The sequence below is a fragment of the Nannospalax galili genome, unplaced genomic scaffold (assembly GCF_000622305.1).
Source record: "Nannospalax galili isolate Female #2095 unplaced genomic scaffold, S.galili_v1.0 scaffold225, whole genome shotgun sequence".
Classification (NCBI taxonomy): domain Eukaryota; kingdom Metazoa; phylum Chordata; class Mammalia; order Rodentia; family Spalacidae; genus Nannospalax; species Nannospalax galili.
In genome coordinates, this window is record NW_008352653.1 from 1,590,049 (window position 1) to 1,612,417 (window position 22,369).

A 22,369-nucleotide genomic window follows, 5' to 3' on the forward strand; every position below is an offset into this window, starting at 1 on the left:
ATAATATTTTCTGAAGACCATCACACAGTCTACTCCCAGGAGATCAACACTGAGCGTAGAGCGTGTCGTGATTTCCATCAGTTAGTTGTGAACTTGAGTGGGGTGCGGTTGAGGACCAAGGCCAGGAGGCTCTGGCAACTTTCTGAACTTGTTCCCCTGCCAGGTGGAAATGCTGGAGAGGAAGTATGGGGGCTCCTTCCTGAGCCGCAGGGCTGCCAGGACCATCCAGACAGCCTTCCGCCAGTACCGTATGAATAAGAACTTTGAGCGGCTACGCAGCTCAGCTTCAGAGAGCCGAATGTCTCGCCGCATCATCTTGTCCAACATGCGGATGCAGTTCTCCTTTGAGGAATACGAGAAAGCACAGAACCCTGCATACTTCGAGGGCAAGCCTGCCTCATTGGATGAGGGTGCTATGGCTGGTGCCCGGAGCCACCGGCTTGAACGGGGGCTCCCTTATGGAGGCTCCTGTGGTGGGGGCATAGATGGTGGTGGAAGCTCCGTAACCACATCTGGAGAGTTTTCCAATGACATCACAGAGCTGGAAGACTCCTTTTCCAAACAGGTCAGGAGCCCTGAAAAGGGCTTTTCTTCTCCATCCCCAGCCTCTGGCTGCTTCTACTGCTTTTCCAAACTGCAAGAGTTTGCACTACTGAGGATTTAATAGCAACAATTAGCTATGATTTGAATTGAGACTGTGAGAGTGATGAGAAAGAATTGGTAAGTTGAGAAAAATTACAGCTAAGTGGTGGTACACACCTGTAGTTAAAGCACTAGGGAGGCCAAGGCAGGAGGATTGGTAATTCCAGGCCAGCCTAGGCTACATGGCAAGAGCATCTCTCAAAAAACTGAGGGCAGGGATGTAGAACACTTGCTTAGCAAGTATAAGTCCCTGAGTCACATCTCTAGCACTGTTTTAAGAAATTACATTGCTAAAACAGGCATGGCTCTGTGTGTAAAAGCACTTGCTGCCAAGTCTGATGACCTGAGTTTGATCCCCAAAACTCACATGGTGGATGGAGAAAACCAACTCTCGAAAGTTGTTCTCTGACCTGCACATGTGCACTGTGGCATGTAAGCATGCATATACACACACAAACAGTAAATCTAATAAAAATTTAAAAGAATATGGGCATATAGAACAAATAAGAAAATGAAAGTCCTCACTGTTTGAAACTGGATCTAATATCAACTAAAGATAATGAGCACCTGCTGGGTGTCAGGTACTCCATATGCTTCACAGCAGATCTGTATGACAGAGATTATTATCCCCATTTTACAAAGGAGGAGTCTGAGGCTGAGGCATGCGCTCTGGTCCATATTCTCAAGAATCTCCCAGTCTGAGAAGAAAATAGCAGACATATGTGTGTATTCTTACCTCCAAAAATAGAATGTGCTCAGATTGGAAGAAGGGAGAAACCAGCACTGGAACTGACCTTACCAAACTGAAAAGATTTAGGTATTTAGAGATGTTTAGGAGGGTATGTTTTGCCCAGGCATTGATTACATCAACAAAAATGTGGAATGATGGGAATGTACCTGACTATGAGTGGGATGGGAGATGATTCTAGGGTTAGGCTATATCAGCATAGCAGTCCAGATAAAAATCCCAGTTCTGCCATTTTCTAGCTGTGTGACCTTGGGTGAATAGTTTCATGTTGATGGTACATAATCAGCAAAAGGGAGAGAAAGCTTTCTTTTTAGAGCTGTTTTGAAGATTCAGTTCAACTAGGTAACATAAATGAAAGCACCTAGTATGTGATACTTTAGATTTTTTTGTCCTAAAACCAAGAAGGTACTCGGTAGAAATTGCCCAATAAATGAAGCTTTATAAAAGAAAAACAAAACAAAACACTGTGCTCTAAACTCTGTGATCTGTTCCTACCATTGACCTGTGTATGCTTCCTTGGAGCTAGTAAAGAGATGAAGGGAAGGAAAGAAGTATTGAAGGGAAGATTTGCATCATCCGCCCATTCAATCCTGTGACACAGATTTAATTAAACATCTCTTCTGTGTCAAGCGGTGCACTGAGCTGAGCTAAAAAAGAGAGAAACTGGGCTTGTACCTGTCCCTCAAAGGAAGAATAGGGAATAGGGGATTGCCATCTGACGGACAAGATAGAGAAACCAGGCTTGATCCCCCATCTCAGTGCTGTTCAAGTCTGATGGGAGAAGTGTATTACGATCTATTAATGCACAGCAAACCACCCCCAAATTTAATAGCCTAAAATGCATCTTTGGGGACATTGAGATGGCTCAGCAGGTAAAAGTGCTTGCTATGTAAGCCTGGCAACCTGAGTTCAATCCCTGGAACCTGTGTAAAGGTGGAAAGAGAGAACACCACAAAGTTGTCCTCTGACCTCTACACACATGCACACTGTGCACATGCACCCCCATCATATGTACATGCACAGAAGAATAATAAATTAAAATTTAAAACAAGTAGAAAAAAAAAAACCCTGACCTTAGAGGTCAAGCTTGTACAACAGACATCTTTATTTATTTATTTAGACAGTCTCACAAAAAAAAGAAATGAAAAAAATTTTTTAAAGAAAGAAAAAATAGACAGTCTCACTGTGTAGCCCAGACTGAACTCGAGCTCCTCCTGCCTTACTACTCCCCAGAGTGCTAGGATTACAGGTGTGTGCCCCACCCCCAGCAACAAACATTCATTATTTTGTGCAGCTTCTGAGGGCCAGGAAGCTGTGAGGGGCCTGGCTGGGTGATTCAGTCCCAGGATCTCTCAGGAGGCTGCCACCAAGCTGTAGAGTAGGACACAATTTCAGAAGACTGGACTGGGGCTGACAGATCTGTTCCCAACATTCAGTAACTCCTTTGTTGGCAGTCCCTCATCACATAGGTGTCTGTCTCCCTTAGGACTGACTACTCATAGTATGGCTTCCCTAGATGAGGGGTCTGAGAGGGTAGAAGCCAAAGAGAACATGCAAGACAGAATCTGCAGTATTTGACAGTCTAATTTCAGAAAAGACATACCTTCACTACTGCCATATGCTGTAGGTCACACAGACCAACTCTAGTGTGATGTGGTATCCAAGAATATGACTACCAGAAGGCAGACATCATTAGGGGCAGGTTTGGAAGCTGGATATACAAGGAGGCAGGATTCCGAGGTGTGGTTCAGATTCTTAAGAGTAAATATGGATTTTTTTTTGAGAGAGATTCTCACAGACAAGCTCTAGCTAGGAGTCAAAAGGAAGCTGGGATTTTGATTTCCCCTGGGTAGGAGTCGGAGTAGGATGACAGAAGCAAGAATGTAATTTGAATCAGAGAGGAGGTTGGCTTGGGTCTATATGGAAATGAGGGAGATACTGGAGTGTCTGAGAAGGGACCTTGTGGTTGTTAGTCCTAGGTTCTGTGAGTTCGCAATGGTTTCCTGGGTGTTATTTTGTAAACCATAAAGAACCTATGGGGGAAATCTGCTTTCTTGGCTGACCCACCAAGATTTCCCTGTCTTTCCTTCCCTTCTTCCCTTCTTAGCACCCCTTTACCATTATTCTCTCCATCTTTCCTCCCTTCTACTCTCTTACCCTTTTCCCCTTTCACTGTATGCAGGTAAAGTCTCTGGCCGAATCCATCGATGAGGCCCTAAACTGCCACCCATCAGGGCCTATGTCTGAGGAGACAGGGTCAACCCAACTGGAGAAGCGGGAATCAAAGGAACAGCAAGAGGACAGCTCGGCTACATCCTTCAGTGATCTTCCCCTTTATTTGGATGACCCGGTTCCTCCTCCATCCCCTGAGCGACTGCCCAGCACAGAGCCCCCACCCCAGGGTCGACCTGAGTTCTGGGCACCAGCTCCCCTCCCACCAGTTCCTCCACCAGTGCCACCAGGAACCCGTGAAGATGGTAGCCGTGAGGAAGGCACTCGCAGGGGTCCTGGGTGCTTGGAGTGCCGGGATTTCCGGCTGCGAGCTGCGCACCTTCCCCTGCTTACCATTGAGCCTCCTAGTGACAGCTCTGTAGACCTGAGTGACCGCTCGGATCGGGGCTCTGTCCACCGCCAACTGGTATATGAGGCTGATGGCTGCAGCCCTCATGGGACCCTGAAGCACAAGGGGCCACCAGGCAGGGCCCCAATCCAACATCGCCACTACCCTGCCCCTGAGGGCCCAGCTCCAGCCCCACCAGGGCCCCTGCCACCAGCCTCCAATAGTGGCACTGGGCCCAGTGGTGTGGCTGGGGGTAGGAGGTTGGGGAAGTGCGAAGCAGCAGGCGAGAACTCTGATGGTGGAGATAACGAGAGCCTTGAGAGCTCCAGCAACTCTAATGAGACCATCAACTGCAGCTCTGGTTCCTCTTCTCGGGATAGCCTGAGGGAGCCTCCAGCCACTAGCCTGTGCAAGCAGACTTACCAGCGGGAGACGAGACACAGCTGGGACTCACCAGCCTTCAACAATGATGTGGTACAGAGGCGGCATTACAGAATTGGCCTCAACCTCTTCAATAAGTATGTGCCCCCAGTTCTAGGTTCCTCACCCCTTCCCACCTTGCATGGGCACTTTGTCTCTAGGACCGAGTTCCCAGTGACCCTGGTTCTGGCATTCTGTCATTTGGTGGAATGGTGTTTCTCCCCAGCTGTTCAGGGAAGAGAGCTAGTAGAAGGGTAGCAGAAGCTGGACGTAGTAGCTCATGCCTATAATCCTAGTACTCAGGAGGCTGAAGAAAAAGGATTGCCACAAGTTCAAAGCCAGCCTAGTTCAGGCCAACCTAAGCCATAGAATAAGACCCTGTCTCAGAAAACCAACCAAGCAAACAAAGAAACAACAAAAATACAGGGTACAGAGTAGAGAGGCCCCCAGCACACCTGAGTTTGGGACCTAGTGCTTCCAGTGTCTGGTTGTGTGATGTTGAGCAAGATGTTCCCATGAGATGGATTCTGAGCCTTGTTTTTGCTGTATCCTCTTTTCAGAGGAGAGGCAATCGAGGGCATAAAGAACCCTAGACCAGGACCCCTAATCTGTTTTTGTCCACTCACTGTCTAGCCTTGGGCAACTTGCATTCTTTCTTTGAACTTCAATTTTCTTCATCTTTTCATAAGCAGGGTATGTTTGAGGTATTTGAAGACAGGGTAGTGTGATTAACTGTGACTAAGCTCTTGCTAGATCCCTGGTCCTCTGCCAGGTACTTAGGAATGGGGGCGGGAGTGTAGCATTTGATTAGAAAATAATTAGAAAACATTAGCTATAATTAGAAAACATTAGATGCAATGGAAAGCATTAGATGTAATGCCCTATAGCTTTTAAAATATTTTATTTATTATTTTTATTTTGTGTATAAATGTATTGCCTGCATGTGTGTAAGTGCATCTGTGCCATGCAATGCCCACGGAGTCAGAAGAGAGCATCAAATTGTCTGGAACTGGAGCTATAGATGGTTGTTAGCCACCGTGTGGGTGCTAAGAATCAAACCCAGGCCCTCTCCAAGAGCAGCCAGTGCTTTTAACCGCCCAGCCATCTCTCCAGCCCATACCCTTTATCTTTATAGTCTGTCTCGTCTCCTCTATTTAATTTTCATAATAACTCAGCAAGGTAGGTAGTAATGTTGTTATTTAGAGATAAGGAACTGAGGTCTCGAGAAGTAAAAGGGATTGCTCAAAGTCATATAGTTGGAAAATGATGGATCAGAGACTCTGCAACACCAAAATCCAAACTTCTGAGTTTTAGCCTCATGGGGACCTAAGGTGTTGAGGTCAGCAGGTGGGATAGTTCCAACCCAGATTTTTGGCCAGCTTTCTGGAAATGTGGAGGGCACCTTGTCTGTAGAAATAGTCACCAAGATTGGGAGGGATATAGGACAGGGTAACCCCTTCATTTCTTCTCTGTCCTAAGGGTCTGTGACTCAGAGGGCAGTCTTGGTGTGGAGCTCAGGCCTTCTCTCAAGGCTCCTTGATGATTTCTGGGAATATGAAAATTCCTGGCAGAGATCAGGCTTTTATTAGATACTAATTTTCTTCCAACTGTGGTATGGGGCTCCAGAAAAGGAGGAAATTGGGGTGAATGCCTTGGAATTTTGAAACTCTGAAATGGGAAAAGTGGCTTCCTCTCCTTGGTCCTCAGTTTTATTACCTGTACCATGAAGGAATTGGACCATACTATAGATCCAACATCCTTGGCTCTTTGAAACCATGATTTAGGTGGGCCCAAAATCAGTTCTAGAAGTGGGACAGGGCACAGTTCTAGGGGGACAGTCATCTCATATAACTCCTCTCTTTCTGCAGGAAGCCAGAGAAGGGTATCCAGTATTTGATCGAGCGAGGCTTCTTATCAGACACTCCTGTGGGGGTGGCTCACTTCATCCTGGAGCGGAAAGGCCTGAGCCGGCAGATGATAGGGGAATTCCTAGGGAACCGGCAGAAGCAGTTCAACAGAGACGTGTTGGAGTGAGGACCCCAACATGGGGCAGGGGGGGCAGGGATTCCTGGAAAAGGGAGGCAGGAGGGAGGAAGCGGGCAGCATCTCCTTGCTCAAAGTAAGATAAATAGACCTTCTTGCTCCAATACCCTTCTGCTCCAAAGGGGTCTTCTTTCTCTTGACCCTATTCCTACAGTCTCCTGGGTGGCTCTGGGCAAAGCATGCTTATCTTATAGCCTTCTTTGGACCTCAGTTTCCCATCTCTGAAATGCATAGACTGATGGAAAGCACTCTTACCGATGATGTGCCTCACTTCAGTTTTCTAAGAGGGATTCAATTTCAAACATTCTGTCCTCATATGTACTTGTTATGGGCCGTAGGTCCCAATTTTGAAAGTCCTGTCATTGGGAGTGTTGGGCTGTTTGAGCTAGTGGGTGGGTCAGAGGTTTGTTTGGAGGGGTTGCAAGTGCCACCCCCACCCCACTTCTTTGTTCCTCAGCTGTGTGGTGGATGAGATGGACTTCTCCTCTATGGATTTGGATGATGCACTCAGGAAGTTCCAGTCCCATATCCGCGTACAGGGTGAGGCCCAGAAAGTGGAGCGACTCATTGAAGCTTTCAGGTGTGCCTGCTTCCTACTCCTGAAGCTGCCCCTTTCCACTTTGGGGACCCATGTCCACAAGACACTTCTGAGCATCGCAGTTTTCTCACCATAAACAGAAATGATAAATCCCATCTTGAGAAGCAGTTGCAAGGTTCAGAGATAGTGACTATAAAGTATCTAGCTCTAGCATCTGAGACATAGGTATATTAATGACAATAACATCTGCAATAAAAGCAAACATTTATGGATCTGGGGGTGTAACTCAGTGATAGAGCATTTGCCTAGTATGCATAGAGATGTGTCTCTGTTTTGTATCCCCAGTACAGGAAAAAAGGCTACCATCTTATGAGGTAGATGCTTCTATTATTATTTCCATTTTGCAGATAACAAATCTGAAGTTCAGAGACATTAGAGAACGTTAGCTCAGGGTCATACAGTAAGGGGTCGAACTAGGATTTGAACTCAAATGTAACTGACTCCATGATATCTATGCTCAGCTCCAAGTGCTTTGAGGATCAAACAGAGCTGGGTCTAAATCTTGATCCATGTCTTCAGAGTATTTGCAGGAGAAAATGGAGGAGTTGCTGAGAACTTGTTTCTCATGATGGAAGAAGGATTTGCTTTGCAGCCAGAAAGATCTGAGTTTTCATCCTGGCTTTACTACCCTTCACCAGCTCTATTACCTAGGACAAGTTCCTCAGCACTTGGAATCTTCATTGTTATGTAAAACAGGACTGCTAATAGCTACCTTGAGAGTTGGAGGTGTGGTTCAGTGGCACAGCATGTGTTTAGCACACTCAGGACCCAAGGTTGAATCCTCACCGCTACACACACACACACACACACACACACACACACACACACACGCATACACACACGCACGTCCTAGCAGGCCTATTTATACATCATGGCCACAAACTGTAGGTGCAATGTACATAAATCTCCAGGGAAAACTCCAAGAAGGTAGTGATTATGATTTTTCATGCTGGTCTTGGGGAAATTGAAGAAGACAGACTCAGCACACTGAAGGAAAGGATTGGTGACGGCAGCCTGGGAAAATGGTGGGTAGTTGGAGGTTGCTGGCACCTGAGTCTGGATTTGACCCCTCTTGCTCTGCAGCCAGCGGTACTGTGTCTGTAACCCAGCCCTTGTACGCCAGTTCCGGAACCCAGACACGATCTTCATTCTTGCCTTTGCCATCATCCTTCTCAATACCGACATGTACAGCCCCAGTGTCAAGGCTGAACGCAAGATGAAACTGGATGACTTCATTAAGAACCTGAGAGGTGACCAGAATTTCCCATCTGTTTTCCTTGCACATCACCTGGGAAAGGGAAAGTGGGAGGGGGTAGGAATGGGATGGGGATGATCACATATGTTTTTATAAATTAACCTGTGGTGCTGTCACTTTCTCTCAAGGCTGAATGTCCCCAAGACATTCACTTATTAATTCACTCAAAGAGTTATTTGTCAGGTTGTGTGGGTAGCTCAATGACTGAGTGCTTACTTAGCATGTACAAGGCCCTGGGTTTGATTCCTAACACTGCAAGGAAAAAAGTTGTTTGCCCATGCACTCACCCTCAAACTATTTACTGAGCATTGACTTGGGCTACAGAGTATGACTGTCTCAACAAACAAAAGCAGTTGGAGGGTTGCAGAGATGGCTCAGTGGGTTAAGAGCACTGGCTGCCCTTGCAAGAAGACCCAGATTCAATGTCCAGCACCCACATGACAGCTAACAACCGTCAGTAACTCTAGTTTCAGGGGATCAAATGCCTTCTTCTGACCTCCACGGGCATTGCACAACACGGGTGCCCTTACATACGTGCAGGCAAAACACTATACAAAAAATAAAATAGGGGCTGGAGAGATGGCTCAGCGGTTAGGAGCACTGACTGCTCTTGCAGAGAACTCAGGCTGGATTCCCAGCACCCACATGGTGGCTAACAACTGTTCATAGCTCCAGTTCCAGGGGATCTGATGCCTTCTTCTGACCTCCACGGGCATTGCACGATACGGGTACACTTATACACATCCAGGCAATACACTCATACACATTAAAAAACTAAAAAATAGTCAGGCGTGGTGGCACACACCTTTAGTCCCAGCACTTGGGAGGCAGAGGCAGGCGGATCTCTGTGAGTTCAAGGCCAGCCTGGTCTACATAGTGAGTTCCAGGACAGCTGGGGCTACAGGGAGACCCTGTCTCAAAAAGACAAAAATAAATAAATAAATAGATAAATAAATAAAAAAATAATTTAAAATAAATAAAATAATAAATTAAAAATATTTTTTAAAAAACAGAGTTGAGGCTGGGTATGGTGGCTCACGCCTTTGACCCCAGCACTCAGGAGGCAGAGGCAGGTGGATCTCTGTGAGTTCAAGGCCAGCCTGGTCTACATAGTGAGTTCCAGGCCAGCTGGGGCTACAGGGAAACCCTGTCTCAAAAAGACCAGAAAAGGAGAAGAAAAAAAAAAAAACAGTTGAAGGGTAGAAATGATGAAACGATGGAAATACAGTACTCATGAATGAAATTCTCAAAAAGTTAAAAACAAAACAAAACAAAGCAAAAATGTCCTGGCTCTTATACTAGTTCACTCACTCAGCTAATCCTTCATCCATTCCTTATTACTTATTTCCTTCTCTTCTTTATTTATGCACATACAGACTCATTTGGTTATTTGAGGTACTGGTTCCTCCATTCTTTTTTTTTTTTTTTTTTTTGGTCTTTTTGAGACAGGATGTCCCTGTAGCTCCAGCTGGCCTGGAACTCACTATGTAGACCAGGCTGGCCTTGAATTCACAGAGATCTGTCTGCCTCTGCCTCCCGAGTGTTGAGATTAAAGACGTGTGCCACCATGCCTAGCTGTCATGTATTTTTTTTATTCATTCAGCCAACCAACCACTTAGCCAGTTGACACTTACTGGGTTTTTCATGTGTACTAGGCCCTAAAGTGGGTACCAAGGACAGTGGAAGGGAGTCTGCTGTAGTTTCTGTTCTGAGAGAGCTTCCAACTTGTGGGAGACTGGCATGTAGTGTTCAGATAACCAAGGTAAGACAAAAAGTGAACAGCAATGTCAAAAAGGCCAAAAGGCAACCAGAGCTCAAAGAAAGGAGAACTCACCTCCTACTGGCTTCCTGGAGGACTTGCATTTTAAGGTGAGCCCTGAAGGTAACAGACTGGAAATAGAGGAAGCCTTTCCTAGCAGAGGGAGGAAAATATGAAATTGTTTAAAGAACTATTGAGATGAAGTGGATGATTGCTTGGGAAGGTCAGATGGAGCCACTATCTGAGGTCCTCCAATGCCAGATGAAAGATGCCGCTTTGATCTTTTCTCTTGGTTTATTGTATCGATGTCAAGCTCTAGCTCTTGTAAAAGAGCACCTTTCTAAAAATAGCACAGATATTAAGATTATTTCAACAGGAATGGAAGAGGGAAATAGAATTGAGGGGGGTGGAAGACAAGACAATGTTGTTGACTGTCAATTGAAGGCTTTAAACACCCGAAAGGAAAGTATAACCAAAGAGTAAAATCATAAGTATATTTCTTAAGAGTTCAAAGGATTGCTATTATCCAAGGAGGAAGCATGGTATTTCCAAAGAAGTCATTTTCTCTAGCAGATGGTTTTAAGAGAAGAGTTAGTAGATTTCACTCAGCAGACAGTCAAGAGTGGAGAAGAACGATAGACTTAGGGAGAGGGAGTTAGAGACCACCTGGAGCTGTTTCCTAGAATACTGCCATTATTCATTCATCTACATTATTCATTCATCCACATACCACCATATTGTAGGTTCTTCATCCATGAATTCAACCAACTGCAGATTGAAAACATCTGAAAAAAAAACTTGTGTCTTTACTGAACATGTACAAACTTTTTCTTGCTATTATTCCCTAAATAATATAATAAAACAACTCTTTACATAGCATTAACATTGCAGTGGGCAGTCTAAGTAATATGCAGATTATTTAAAATAACAGGAGAGTGTATGTAGGTTGTATGCAAATACTACCTCATTTTAGATAAGAGACTTGAGTGTCCTTGGATTTTGGTATTGATGGGAAGTCTTGGAATGAAGATGCAGAAGGATGATTTTGTGTGTGTGTGTATGTATGTGTGTGTATAACTGTATGTTGTTCCTCTCTCCAATTATTGAATAAATAAGTAAACAAATAAAAGTAATACATGCTCATCTTAGTATACCTCAGCAACAGTGTGCTTAGCATTCATGAAGCCTTGGGTTTGATGCCCAGCACTGTAATATAATTTTTATGTTACATATGTTACATTTATTTACCTATTTATTTATTTATTTATTTATTTATTTATTGTGTGTTATGTGTGTGGACACACACATGCCATGGAGGTCAGAGGACAACTTGCAGGAGTTGGTTTTCTTTTTCTACTATGTGGGTTCTAGGGATGGCAGAAAGCACCCTCACCTGATAAGCCATCTTGCTAGCCCTTAGGCAATTTATTATCTTGCTCTTTTCACTTAACTTGATATAAGAATTTTCTAATGTTATTGAAATATTTTTGTAAACATCAAGATTTAAATTTTTTGATTTATTTTTATTTTATGTGTTATGCCTACATGTATGTAAATGCACCCATGTTGTGCAATACCTGCAGAGGACAGAAGAGGGTGTCAGATCCCCTGGAACTGGAGTTAAGGATGGTTGTTAGCTGCTATGTGGGTGGTGGAATTTGAACCTGGATCTTCTGCAAAAGCAGCAATGCTCTTAACTGCTGAGGCATCCCTCCAGCCCCAACATCAAGGTTTTTAATAGCTATATATCTATTTTAAATAGATATACTATCATTTACTTAACTATTTCTCTTCTGTTAAGCTGTTTCAGAATTTTTCCATAAATAGCACTTGATGAACATTCTGGGACATGAACCTCACATGTATTTATGAGTAATTCCTCACAATAGATTCCTAGGAAAAGAATCAATGAATATGAATATTTAGACTCTTGCCAAATTACTTTCCAAAACTGTTTCATTACTATAAATGCCCACTTCCCCAGACTCTTACTAACCCTGGATATTTTAAAGTATTTTTCCCCTGTTAAGGCAAAAATAGTTATACCTGATTGTCCTAATTACAATGGGTTTTAAGTTGTTTAGATAAAAATCCACACCCTAGGGAAAAAAGCAACTGGCTGTTTTGTTGAAGGGCACATTCCTGCCCCAGTAGTAGCTAAGAGACCTAAGATACCTGCTGCCTCTTGCCAAGGTCCATGCCTGGGCATGAGCTGTTATGGAGAACTCCTTCCACCCACTCTCCGTATTGATGTGACATGTTCCCGTGTTACTCTTTCCATATAGGGGTTGACAATGGTGAAGATATCCCCCGAGACCTCCTGGTAGGCATTTACCAGCGCATCCAGGGTCGTGAACTGCGGACCAACGATGACCATGTCTCCCAGGTGCAGGCTGTGGAGCGCATGATTGTTGGCAAGAAACCGGTAAGGGCCTTGGGAGGCTGCAGAGGGGCCAGGGTTCTGGTCTGTCTCCACTACTGTGTGGTAAGTCACTGACCTTCTCTGAGTCCCCGATTCCCCTTACCTGTAAAATGGATTGGGAAATAGTGCATTCCTTTGGAGGTCATGGTACAGATTATGTATTCCATGTGAATACATCTAGTACAGTGCAAAGCCCACAGCTGGTGCTGTGTAAATATTTTCTTCACACCTATAGTTTTGTCTGCCTATCCCAAGTAAGGAGCCAAGCTAATATTAGCTGAGAAGCAAGTGTACTTTGGTCAACAAACATTTATGGATACCTTTCCACTGAGCCCAACAAGTCACTGATGCCCAGAGACATAGATGTGAATCAGACATGATCTCTGTCTTTAGGGCCACCCAGAGATCAGTGAGGTTTCCAGACAAAGACATAATTAATATTTCTGCCCCATGGTCTAGTTTAGGGGAACAGAAAGCAGGGAGAGGCCATTTCAACCTAGAGAAATCAGAAAGACTTCTTGGAAGATGACTTTGGAATTGAAATTTAAAGAATGGGTGAAATATGGTCATGCAGAGCTGGGCAAGAAAGGCATTGCAGACAGAGGGTACTAGAGGGACAAAGATAAGGTGGCAGAAAAGCTTAAAGCATTTAGTTGCTTTATATGCTTTGTGTCAGAGTGACAGACATGGATCAGGGGTACATTTGGCCTTGTAATTGAATAAGGTACCAGAGGCCTGAAACTGATGGTGTGGCCTGCTGACACCCATTTCTCCGTACCTATCCAGGTCCTGTCTCTTCCTCACCGTCGACTGGTTTGCTGCTGCCAGCTCTATGAGGTGCCAGATCCAAACCGCCCCCAGAGGCTAGGGTTGCATCAACGGGAGGTCTTCCTCTTCAATGATCTCCTTGTGGTATGGCATTGTGCAGGAGGAGATGGGAGGGAGATGGTCAGCTCAGCTGCTGGGTCTAGTATGAAGCACATTGACAGTGGTGTGTGGAGTGTGTTGGGTAAGGTGCTTTGGCATACCATCTGCATGATCTCCAGCAAGGCATAGGCCTTGTCTGCCCTTCCTTTTCCTCTTAGGTCCATTCTTCTATAATGACAACCACACAGGAGTGGAAAATGTGAGGACCAAGGGAGATGATACACTTATAGTCTGGAAGTGGTAGGAAATGTCCCTGTTCACCTCAGTAGCACAGAGGGTTAGGAGTCTGTCACCCTGGGGTCATCCTGAAACTTTTGAGCAGTCCTGATGGTAGAAGTGACTAAAACTAAACACACTACTAGTACAGGATGTCAATCTTTTAGGGATGAGATCTGTAGGATTCTGCAGATCAGATTCGATTTTTCAGGCTCTCCTGAGCAAGAACTATTCTCCATGCCATCATGGAGGGACAAAAAGCTACACTCCTCTGCAACAGCCAGTTGCTTTGTCAGGATGTCCTGACTGCTGGAATCTGTCTCCTATGGGTTTTCACCTTCTCTAATCTCCACTGATCATTGGGATCACTCAGAACATATGTTCCCACTCTGTGCAGGGACTGTACTTCAGGGATCTGAGTACAACCATCCTGTTCCCTCCTTGGTCTTCTCTCTTTCAGAAATAGGGTTTCTCAATCTTGGCACTACTGATATTTTGAAACAGATAATTCTTTCTTGTAGGACCCTCTCGTATATTTTAGGATATTTAGTGACACTTGGGGATCTACGTACTAGATGCCAGTAACAATCCTTCAACCAAAAATATGTTCTCCAGAGGTAAACAAGAAAGAGAGGGAGAGGTATAGGGTACAGGAGGGAGAGACATTGTCAGCATCCTCTGGGAGTGGGGGATAAAATCACTGCTAGTTGAGAATCATTGCCTTAGACAAAAATGCCTCCTATATCCTCTCTGAACCTTAATTGCCTGCTCTGTGAAATAGTGTTAACCCATATCTCCTAGACTTGTCTGGAGGATGAAATAAGAGGTCATGGGCTGGCAATGCAGCTCAGTGGTAGAGTGCTTGCTTAGCATTTGCAAGGATCTGAGTTTCATTTCCAGCACTACAAAAGAGGAGGGGGTCAAGGAGATGATCAGATCACATGTGGGATAGTTACCATATCCCAGGTGTGCCTTGCCCACACAGGTGCTTAGTCAGTGTTAGATACCCGTCATGTACTGGAACCCTTGTGTACCTAGCTCTATGTTAGGTACTGGGTACATGGAGATGAATCAGACTCAATCCTTGTTCTCGGGGAGCTCACAGTTCAAAGGACCTAAAAAATGTTTTGCAGCATGGTGTGGTAGCACACATCTGTAATCCAAGCACTTGGGAGGTGGAGGCAAAAGGATCAGGAGGTCAACGTCAACATCAACTACACAACAAGTTTGAGAATGAAAACTGCATGGGGTACATGATAGAAGCCCTGTCTCAACCACCCAACCCCACCCTGCCCCAAAAGTGTTTGCTACTACTGTGCACTGTAACCATCCTGAAATCAAACATTTGTTTTAAGAGCCACTTGTGAGGATGAAGCCCTAGCTTAGTGATAGATAAAGCACTTGTCTGGCCCTGAGTTTCATCCCCAGCACTGCAAAGTGAATAAAATAAAATAGCCACTTGTAGACTGGCTGAGCTTATGTCAGAGAAATCCAGAATGCCTAAATACTTGATAAAGACTTTGGGTTCTTGAGAGGAAGCCTTGTTAATCCTATACATAGACTAGGTTGAGATTGCCATTATATGCTATCTCTGGATGGTGGGGTTTGGGTTGAGTGAGAGAAGCTGAAAGCCAGACTCCTGCCTTTCAGGCCTGCAGGAGGGTAATTACATACTTAGAGCTTGACAGGCGAAAGGCAAAAGATCAGCACTGTGGAAGCTCCGAAGAGGGAAACAGAAGTCTATGTGTGAAGTTATTAGGGTAGGCTTCTTGGAGGGAGCAGCATTTATTTAGTTCCAGTAAAAGTTGAAAATGTTTGTTGTGCATGGTCATGATATCACAAACTTCCCTTTTTCTCCCATCTCTCCAGATCTGTTCCTCAAGTTTCAGTTCTTCCCAACTTGTGGGTATATGTGTTTAGTGTATGTCTGTTACTGGTGGTAGGTAGGGAAGGTGGTTAACTTGAAATGGGTGTCACTTGGAAATCCCCTACCCAAACCCTATCTTTTATCTTTTTCCCACCTTTGCCAAAGGTCACCAAAATTTTCCAGAAGAAGAAGATCTTGGTGACATACAGCTTCCGTCAGTCCTTTCCCCTGGTGGAAATGCACATGCAGCTCTTCCAGAATTCATGTGAGTCCTTTCTTGGACCCTAGTATGCATCCCAGGAGTTTATGCCAGAGCCCATGCTCATCCTTCATTCACACTAGTTTCCAGCTTTTGAAGTTCTCTACAGCTGGGTTGAAGTCTCCAAAGTGTTTACTTGTCCCAAGATGAGAGGAAGGCCAGGATGGCGTGTGATTAGGGTATGTCCCCTGGAGAACAGGGATCCACAGTATTTGTGTGCTCCCTGGTGAGCTAAAGACATGACAGTCACACTGTGGTCTGAAGTACTGAACTGAGAGAAGTATGACTGGGTAACATTTGGGACAGCAGAATCATTGCGAGTACAGGTAGAGGGACAAAGGAAAAGGTTTCTAGAAGGTAGTACAGATTGTTTCCTTTACATCCTGGAGTGTAAGGAATAAAGTGGCCATGGCAACCAGAAGTTTGAGGGTACAGGGAAACCACTAAAGATGCCTGAGCACAGAAGAAGCATATTAAAGTTATGTTACAGAAATCATTTCCAAGCTGGGCAGGGTGATGTGTGCCTGTAGTTCCAGCATTTGAGAGGCTGAGGCAGGAGAATTACTTGAACCCAGGAGTTTGTGACCAGCCTAACCAAATAGCATGACCCTGTGTCAGAGATGGGTGGCATCAGGGTAGGGGGGGCGGGTTGTAGCATTTCCCAGTTTCCCATCTGAGCCACTTTGCTTCAACCCTGACAGAGACACCCAGCCTCTCCTGTCCCCTCCCTTTGTCCACAGATTATCAGTTTGGGATCAAGTTGCTGTCTGCAGTACCTGGTGGGGAGCGAAAAGTCCTCATCATCTTCAATGCTCCTAGCCTCCAAGACCGACTGCGCTTCACATCTGACCTGCGGGAGTCCATTGCTGAGGTGCAGGAGATGGAGAAGTACCGTGTGGAGTGTGAGTAGCTACAGCCGTGACTCCTCCCTGCAGACACCAAGAATCCTGACTTCTGAGACTCATAGAGTTGAGGGTTAGCTTGCCCTCAGCTTGCCCAGAAGAAGATCTTCCTACCCTCATTCCAGGAACCCTTTAGCCTCTGCTTGACTACTGCTTGAAAAAGGCCCATTACTTCCTAACCTCACATTATTATTCTAAGCCTAAGAGTCTATGCTGTTGCTCCCAGATCCATCCTCCAATCATGAGTGAATTCTACTGAAAGGCATCAGAGAGAAGATTCAGGGTATAAAAAATAGGACTGTATTTTTAGATCTCATGTATGCTACTTGTTATCTGGGCAAACTGGGGTGAGTTCTCTAGGCCTCTGGACCCCAGGTTTCTTTCTACATGAAACAGGGATAATGAAACCTTAACAGAGTTTGATAAGGAGGTAGGCACAGTGGAACACACTGTAATCCCAGCACTGGGGAAACTGAATCAGGAAGTCCTCAAGTTTCCAGACTAGCTTTGGCTATGTATTGAGTCTCTAAGAGAGGAGAGGGGAGGAAGAAGAGGAGGAGGAGGGGAAAACAGAGGAGGGAAAGGGAGAGGAGAGGAGAGGAGAGAGAGAAAGGAGAGGGAGAGAAAGAGGAGAGGGGAGAGAGGAGAGAGGAAGAGAAAAGAGAGGCGAGGCAGAAGACAAAGTATCCCAAAGCATCCATGGTGTTAAACAAATACCATTCCTTATCCTCTTCTCTCCCCAATATCAGTTCCCAATCTGAGTTCTGGCAGTGTAGTCTCCAAGCCTCCAGGAGCTATCCCAAGCCGTTTTGATCATATACAATGTAAAAGAGTGATTATATCTCCTTCTTTCTCTTCCCCTCCAAATTTTCTCTTCTCTAGGCTAAACAGTCACAGTTAAGTCACATGGCATTAAGGAGAAAGAGGGAAACAGCAAGAGAGAGACAGAAAGACAGGCAATAGACAGCTCCTTGATAAGGTCTTCACAGCAAGGCAGATTCACAAGTATCAGTTCAGCAGGTCCCTGGAACCGCTGGGGAAATGTAGGACAAAGGATTGGCATGTCAAGATAGGGGGAATCCTAATAGGCCAGAGTTTCCCTGACCTAATTGGAGACAAGAGTTGGAGGTATAAGGGGGCCAGGAGAGCCCAGGCTTTAGAATTGGGTATCTGCTTCCACAATGTTGGGTTCACCATTTTCAACTGTACAACCCTGGGAAAACTCTATGACTTCTCAGATTCTCAGTTTCTTCTTCTGTACAATGTAGATGATGCTCATAATGTGGAATAAAAGGGATCTAGTATTGCTGTGCCCAGCATACTGCCTGGCACACGATAGAGGGTTTGATTCCCATCAGTTTCCTGCTCTTGCCCTTCTAGGAGTTCCTCTGCTCTGAAGCAAGGCACCAAGTTCACTGAGTGAACTTTTAAAGGATTACCCTTCACCATAGGCTACAAGGGCCTTCCCATCCTTACTGTGAACCGTGTGTTGCAAAGCTCTTGTTTAAACGGCAGGGGTATTTAGGGGGGCCTGTCTACAAGAGAGCAGGAGAATGGAGGAGTATGGCGAATAAGAAGAGAGAAAAGGAGCAGGAAGGACAGACATTGGCAGGGAGGGAGGAAAGACAGGAGGAGGAGGTAGTACAGGTGACACAGGATGGATTGGGCACCTAAGGAGCTTTGGAGATTGAACTGCAGTTTGAGGGAAACAAATGCTGCCTGTTCAGGGGAGAAGCAGAAGACCTTGAGCCAGAGGGAGGGAGGAAAACAGAGGAGAGCTATAGACAGTCAGGTGGGCTCTCAATGCTGTTCCTGACCTTTGCTTCTGTCTTTTCCACGGCCACCCAGCGGAGCTAGAAAAGCAGAAAGGTATGATGCGGCCTAATGCCTCACAGCCCGGAGGAGCCAAGGACTCAGTGAATGGGACCCTGGCCCGCAGTAGCCTGGAGGACACTTATGGGGCAGGCGATGGGCTCAAGCGGGGCGCACTCAGCAGTTCCCTGCGAGACCTCTCTGATGCAGGTAAGTGTTCTGGGCCCCTACCCTGGCTGGGGAGACGTGGGACCAGGTGTCCTCTTTGCCTCCTGTCACTGGCTGCCAGCCTTCCCTCTATCAGCCACACACACACACACACACACACACACACACGTGCGTGCACGCACACACACAGACAGGCCTGCCTTCATTCAGAGCCCTGACCTGGTAGCCAGGTCAGAACAGGTGGAGCCCAGGGTTTTTGCCAGGAATGTAAAGTGGGGTCACAGATTCAGTCCCTCTCCTTTCCCTCTTCTGTCTCTCCTCTACTGCCTCTCCTCCATCTTTTCCTCCTTTCTTTCCTCCTTCTCCACCTCTTCCTCCCCACCTCCCCCTCTTCAATGGGGGAAAGGGATAATGGGGTGTCTGTCCCTGGGAGGGACCTAGGCCTGGTGCCCAGCTCTGGAGCCCAGCAGGGTGGGGAGGGGGGGTTGCTGCTCTGACGCTGGGCTCCTTGCTTGTGGGTGCAGGGAAGCGGGGGCGGCGTAACAGCGTGGGATCGCTGGACAGCACCATCGAAGTAAGTGTCAGCTCCTGCCCCACTCATCTTCTGCATGAGCCCTGCCCTGGCAATGGAGCCCCAGAGGAGGAGGGGACCTGTTGCTTCCCCCTCTTCCCTGTTGGGAACCATCTGGCTGCCTCTCCCAGCCAACCACTTTCTCCATCTCTCCTCAACTCTGTCTGTCCTCATTCTGCCTGTCTCTCAGTCTGTCTTCCACTCTCCCATGCCCCTTCTCAACCCCAGGGCCAACTCCAAGTAGGGATGCCCTTGGACTTGGGCCTCAAGAAGATTTTACCTCCAAATCCTGCTCTGACCCTGAGCAAGTCACTCTGCCTCTCTAGGCCTAACATTTTCTCAGCCTGAGAAGTGGTCATGAGAAGGAGGTCCTACTAATTCTTCCTCTGCCCTCTGAGGCTCAATTGAAGTAGTGAATGTGGCAGCAGAGCTGGGGAGCTCCATGTACAAGTACAGGACTGCTGTTTGGTTTCCATTGTCACTTTGGGATCCCTGTCTCCCCAGCTCCAGCCCTCAGGGACAGGGGTGGAGTTTAAGGTTGGGTGTTTAGGGTATTTAGACTGGCCTGACTTCCCCCCCTCCCCCCTTCCAGGGGTCTGTTATTAGCAGTCCACGCCCTCATCAGAGGATGCCACCTCCGCCCCCACCCCCGCCGCCAGAGGAGTACAAGAGCCAGAGGCCGGTCTCCAACTCCTCATCCTTCCTGGGCTCCCTATTTGGAAGCAAGCGGGGCAAGGGGCCCTTCCAGATGCCACCACCGCCAACAGGCCAGGCCTCTGCCTCCTCTTCATCTGCTTCCTCCACCCACCACCACCACCACCACCACCACCATGGTCACAGCCATGGTGGCCTGGGGGTGCTACCTGATGGGCAGTCAAAGCTCCAGGCCCTGCATGCCCAGTATTGCCAAGGACCGGGCCCTGCCCCACCACCCTACCTCCCACCCCAGCAGCCCCCTCTTCCTCCACCTCCTCAGCAGCCTCCACCCCTGCCCCAGCTGGGCTCCATTCCACCACCGCCTGCCTCAGCCCCACCTGTGGGGCCACATCGCCACTTCCATGCCCACGGCCCAGTTCCAGGACCCCAGCACTACACCTTGGGCCGGCCAGGCAGAGCCCCAAGACGAGGGGCTGGAGGACACCCTCAGTTTGCTCCACATGGCCGCCACCCCTTGCACCAGCCCACATCCCCGTTGCCCCTGTACAGTCCTGCTCCCCAGCACCCTCCTGCCCACAAACAGGGCCCTAAGCACTTCATCTTCAGTCACCATCCACAGATGATGCCAGCAGCAGGTGCAGCTGGGGGCCCTGGGTCCCGGCCACCAGGGGGCTCCTATTCCCACCCCCACCACCCCCAATCACCACTGTCACCTCACTCACCCATCCCACCTCACCCTTCCTACCCGCCCCTGCCCCCACCCTCGCCTCACACCCCACATTCACCCCTGCCACCCACCTCCCCCCATGGCCCACTGCACGCCTCTGGACCCCCTGGCACTGCCAATCCACCCAGTGCAAACCCCAAGGCCAAGCCAAGCCGGATCAGCACCGTGGTCTGAGGAATGGAATGAGCATGCTGGGGAACAGGAAAGTCTGGGGAATCCACAGAAGAGGGACCTTGCCCCTCTCTTCTTCCTCAGTTTTTTCAAAATATATATACACACAGCAGTGTCCTCCTTTCTGCTTCCTCCATGTTTCTAGACCAACCCTTTCCTCTAAGCCCTAGAAGTTGCCATTGGAGTTTCCTTCCGGATTGGAGGGCTCTTGCCACTTGCAGCCTGAACTTAGGGCGCTGCAGTACTGGGAAGTGGTAAGGGCCTCTCAGCAATCCTCGTCCTCTTTTTCCTGTCTTCCTTGCTCCCTTCCTTGTCCCTGGAGGTCTAGTTGGTGGCCTCAGACCTCTGGGCAAAATGAGCTTCCTTGCAGCTCTGGCTGGTGGAGAAGGGCAGATTTCTGGAGCTATAGGGGTGAAGGCTTCCCCAGAGCTCCTCTGGCCATGTGGGGCTAGGAGAGAGCTCTGTAGAGTTGTAGCCAAACCTCAGCTGGTTCGGCCCTCTCTCTGACCTCAGGACCTAGCCACATTCCTCCATGTGTCTGCCTGCTGGAGGACACAGACTGTCAGCGCATTCAGTGGGTGGAACCCCGCTTGTGCTGGCCCCCCTCTTGGGGCAGTGCTTCCTCTCTTGAGCCAGTCTATGCCCTCTCTCCAGTAAGCCCCAGCCCAGACCTCTTTGGCTTCAGGAACTTGCCTTGCCCTGCAACGTTCTTATCCTGATCAAAGTCCAGACAGGTTTTTTTTTTTGGGGGGGGGGAAGCTCAGGTCTGGGATGAGAAGGGTACTGCCCTCCCTCACCCGTATTGCATGCCCCCCCCCACCCCTTCCACCTTTCCCCACCTACAACGGAAGACAATGCACTTTACAGATGTTAACCCACACATAATCTCACTGGGACAGGGCACCCAGCATCAGCCCTGGGGAGAGGCTCCCAGAGGGCCACCCTGAGCCCAAGACAACTTTCCTGAGGCAGAGATTGAAGCCATCAGAGCTGGGGCTACCAGACAGAACGCCCGAGCCCCTCTTGTCCATCAGAATCTCCACTGCCTCTCCAGCCCTTTTTCAGCCCTGTTTATTTATTATAAATATATTTTTTACAAGCCCCAGCTCTCTTCTTGCCCTACGTAACCAGCTCCTTTTGCAGTTCCTGCCTTCCTCTACCCTGTCCATTGTGGGCAGCAGTACAGACAGATAGATGAACCCTCTATGTCAAAAGGGCCAGGGACCCTGGGGCTTGGGGATGTGGGCTGGTGGTGGTGGGAGGGGCTGTATGGAGAGGAGCTGGGGTTCAGGCATTGTCTTTTTTCCTCCTTGTATATAAGAATGTATATTTGATGCCTCATAAAAGACCTTGTGCTCACCTCCGGCCTCTGCCTCCTACTTATGCCCCTTCCCCACTGTGGAGCCCAGAGATAAAGAGGCCTTAGTTTGGGGAGGTGATGTGCTAATGGTAATTTAGGCAACTGGGTGGGCAAGATGCTTTGTCTAGGTGGGAGGGTGGGTGGGTTGGGGTTTCCTGTCTTATATCATGTGTAGTCAGCATGACATTGGCAGACTGTGGGCTTTGGAGTTATCCAGTTCACATCTTGGGATTTCTACTTCTTAGACATATGAGTTTCAGGGGATTATTCTCCAAGTCTTTGTGT

At 47.4% G+C, this 22,369-nt stretch overlaps 1 protein-coding gene across 3 annotated transcripts in view; it reads left to right on the forward strand.

Annotated features, from left to right (window-relative positions):
• Positions 1-22,084, forward strand: part of Iqsec2 (IQ motif and Sec7 domain 2) — an 89,657-nt gene extending 67,573 nt beyond the window's left edge. For 2 of the 3 annotated variants that reach the window (XM_008849694.1, XM_029554361.1), the window contains 12 exons: positions 164-565; positions 3,573-4,468; positions 6,239-6,400; positions 6,871-6,993; positions 8,095-8,261; positions 12,311-12,450; positions 13,234-13,359; positions 15,623-15,722; positions 16,457-16,618; positions 18,467-18,640; positions 19,123-19,172; positions 19,762-22,084. In XM_008849694.1, coding sequence (XP_008847916.1) covers positions 164-565; positions 3,573-4,468; positions 6,239-6,400; positions 6,871-6,993; positions 8,095-8,261; positions 12,311-12,450; positions 13,234-13,359; positions 15,623-15,722; positions 16,457-16,618; positions 18,467-18,640; positions 19,123-19,172; positions 19,762-20,727 — 3,468 coding nt within the window. In that variant the 3' untranslated portion in view covers positions 20,728-22,084. The remainder of the gene's footprint in view (positions 1-163; positions 566-3,572; positions 4,469-6,238; positions 6,401-6,870; positions 6,994-8,094; positions 8,262-12,310; positions 12,451-13,233; positions 13,360-15,622; positions 15,723-16,456; positions 16,619-18,466; positions 18,641-19,122; positions 19,173-19,761) is intronic. The other variant, XM_008849695.3, reaches the window with a different exon arrangement.
• The last annotated feature ends 285 nt before the right edge of the window (positions 22,085-22,369 follow it).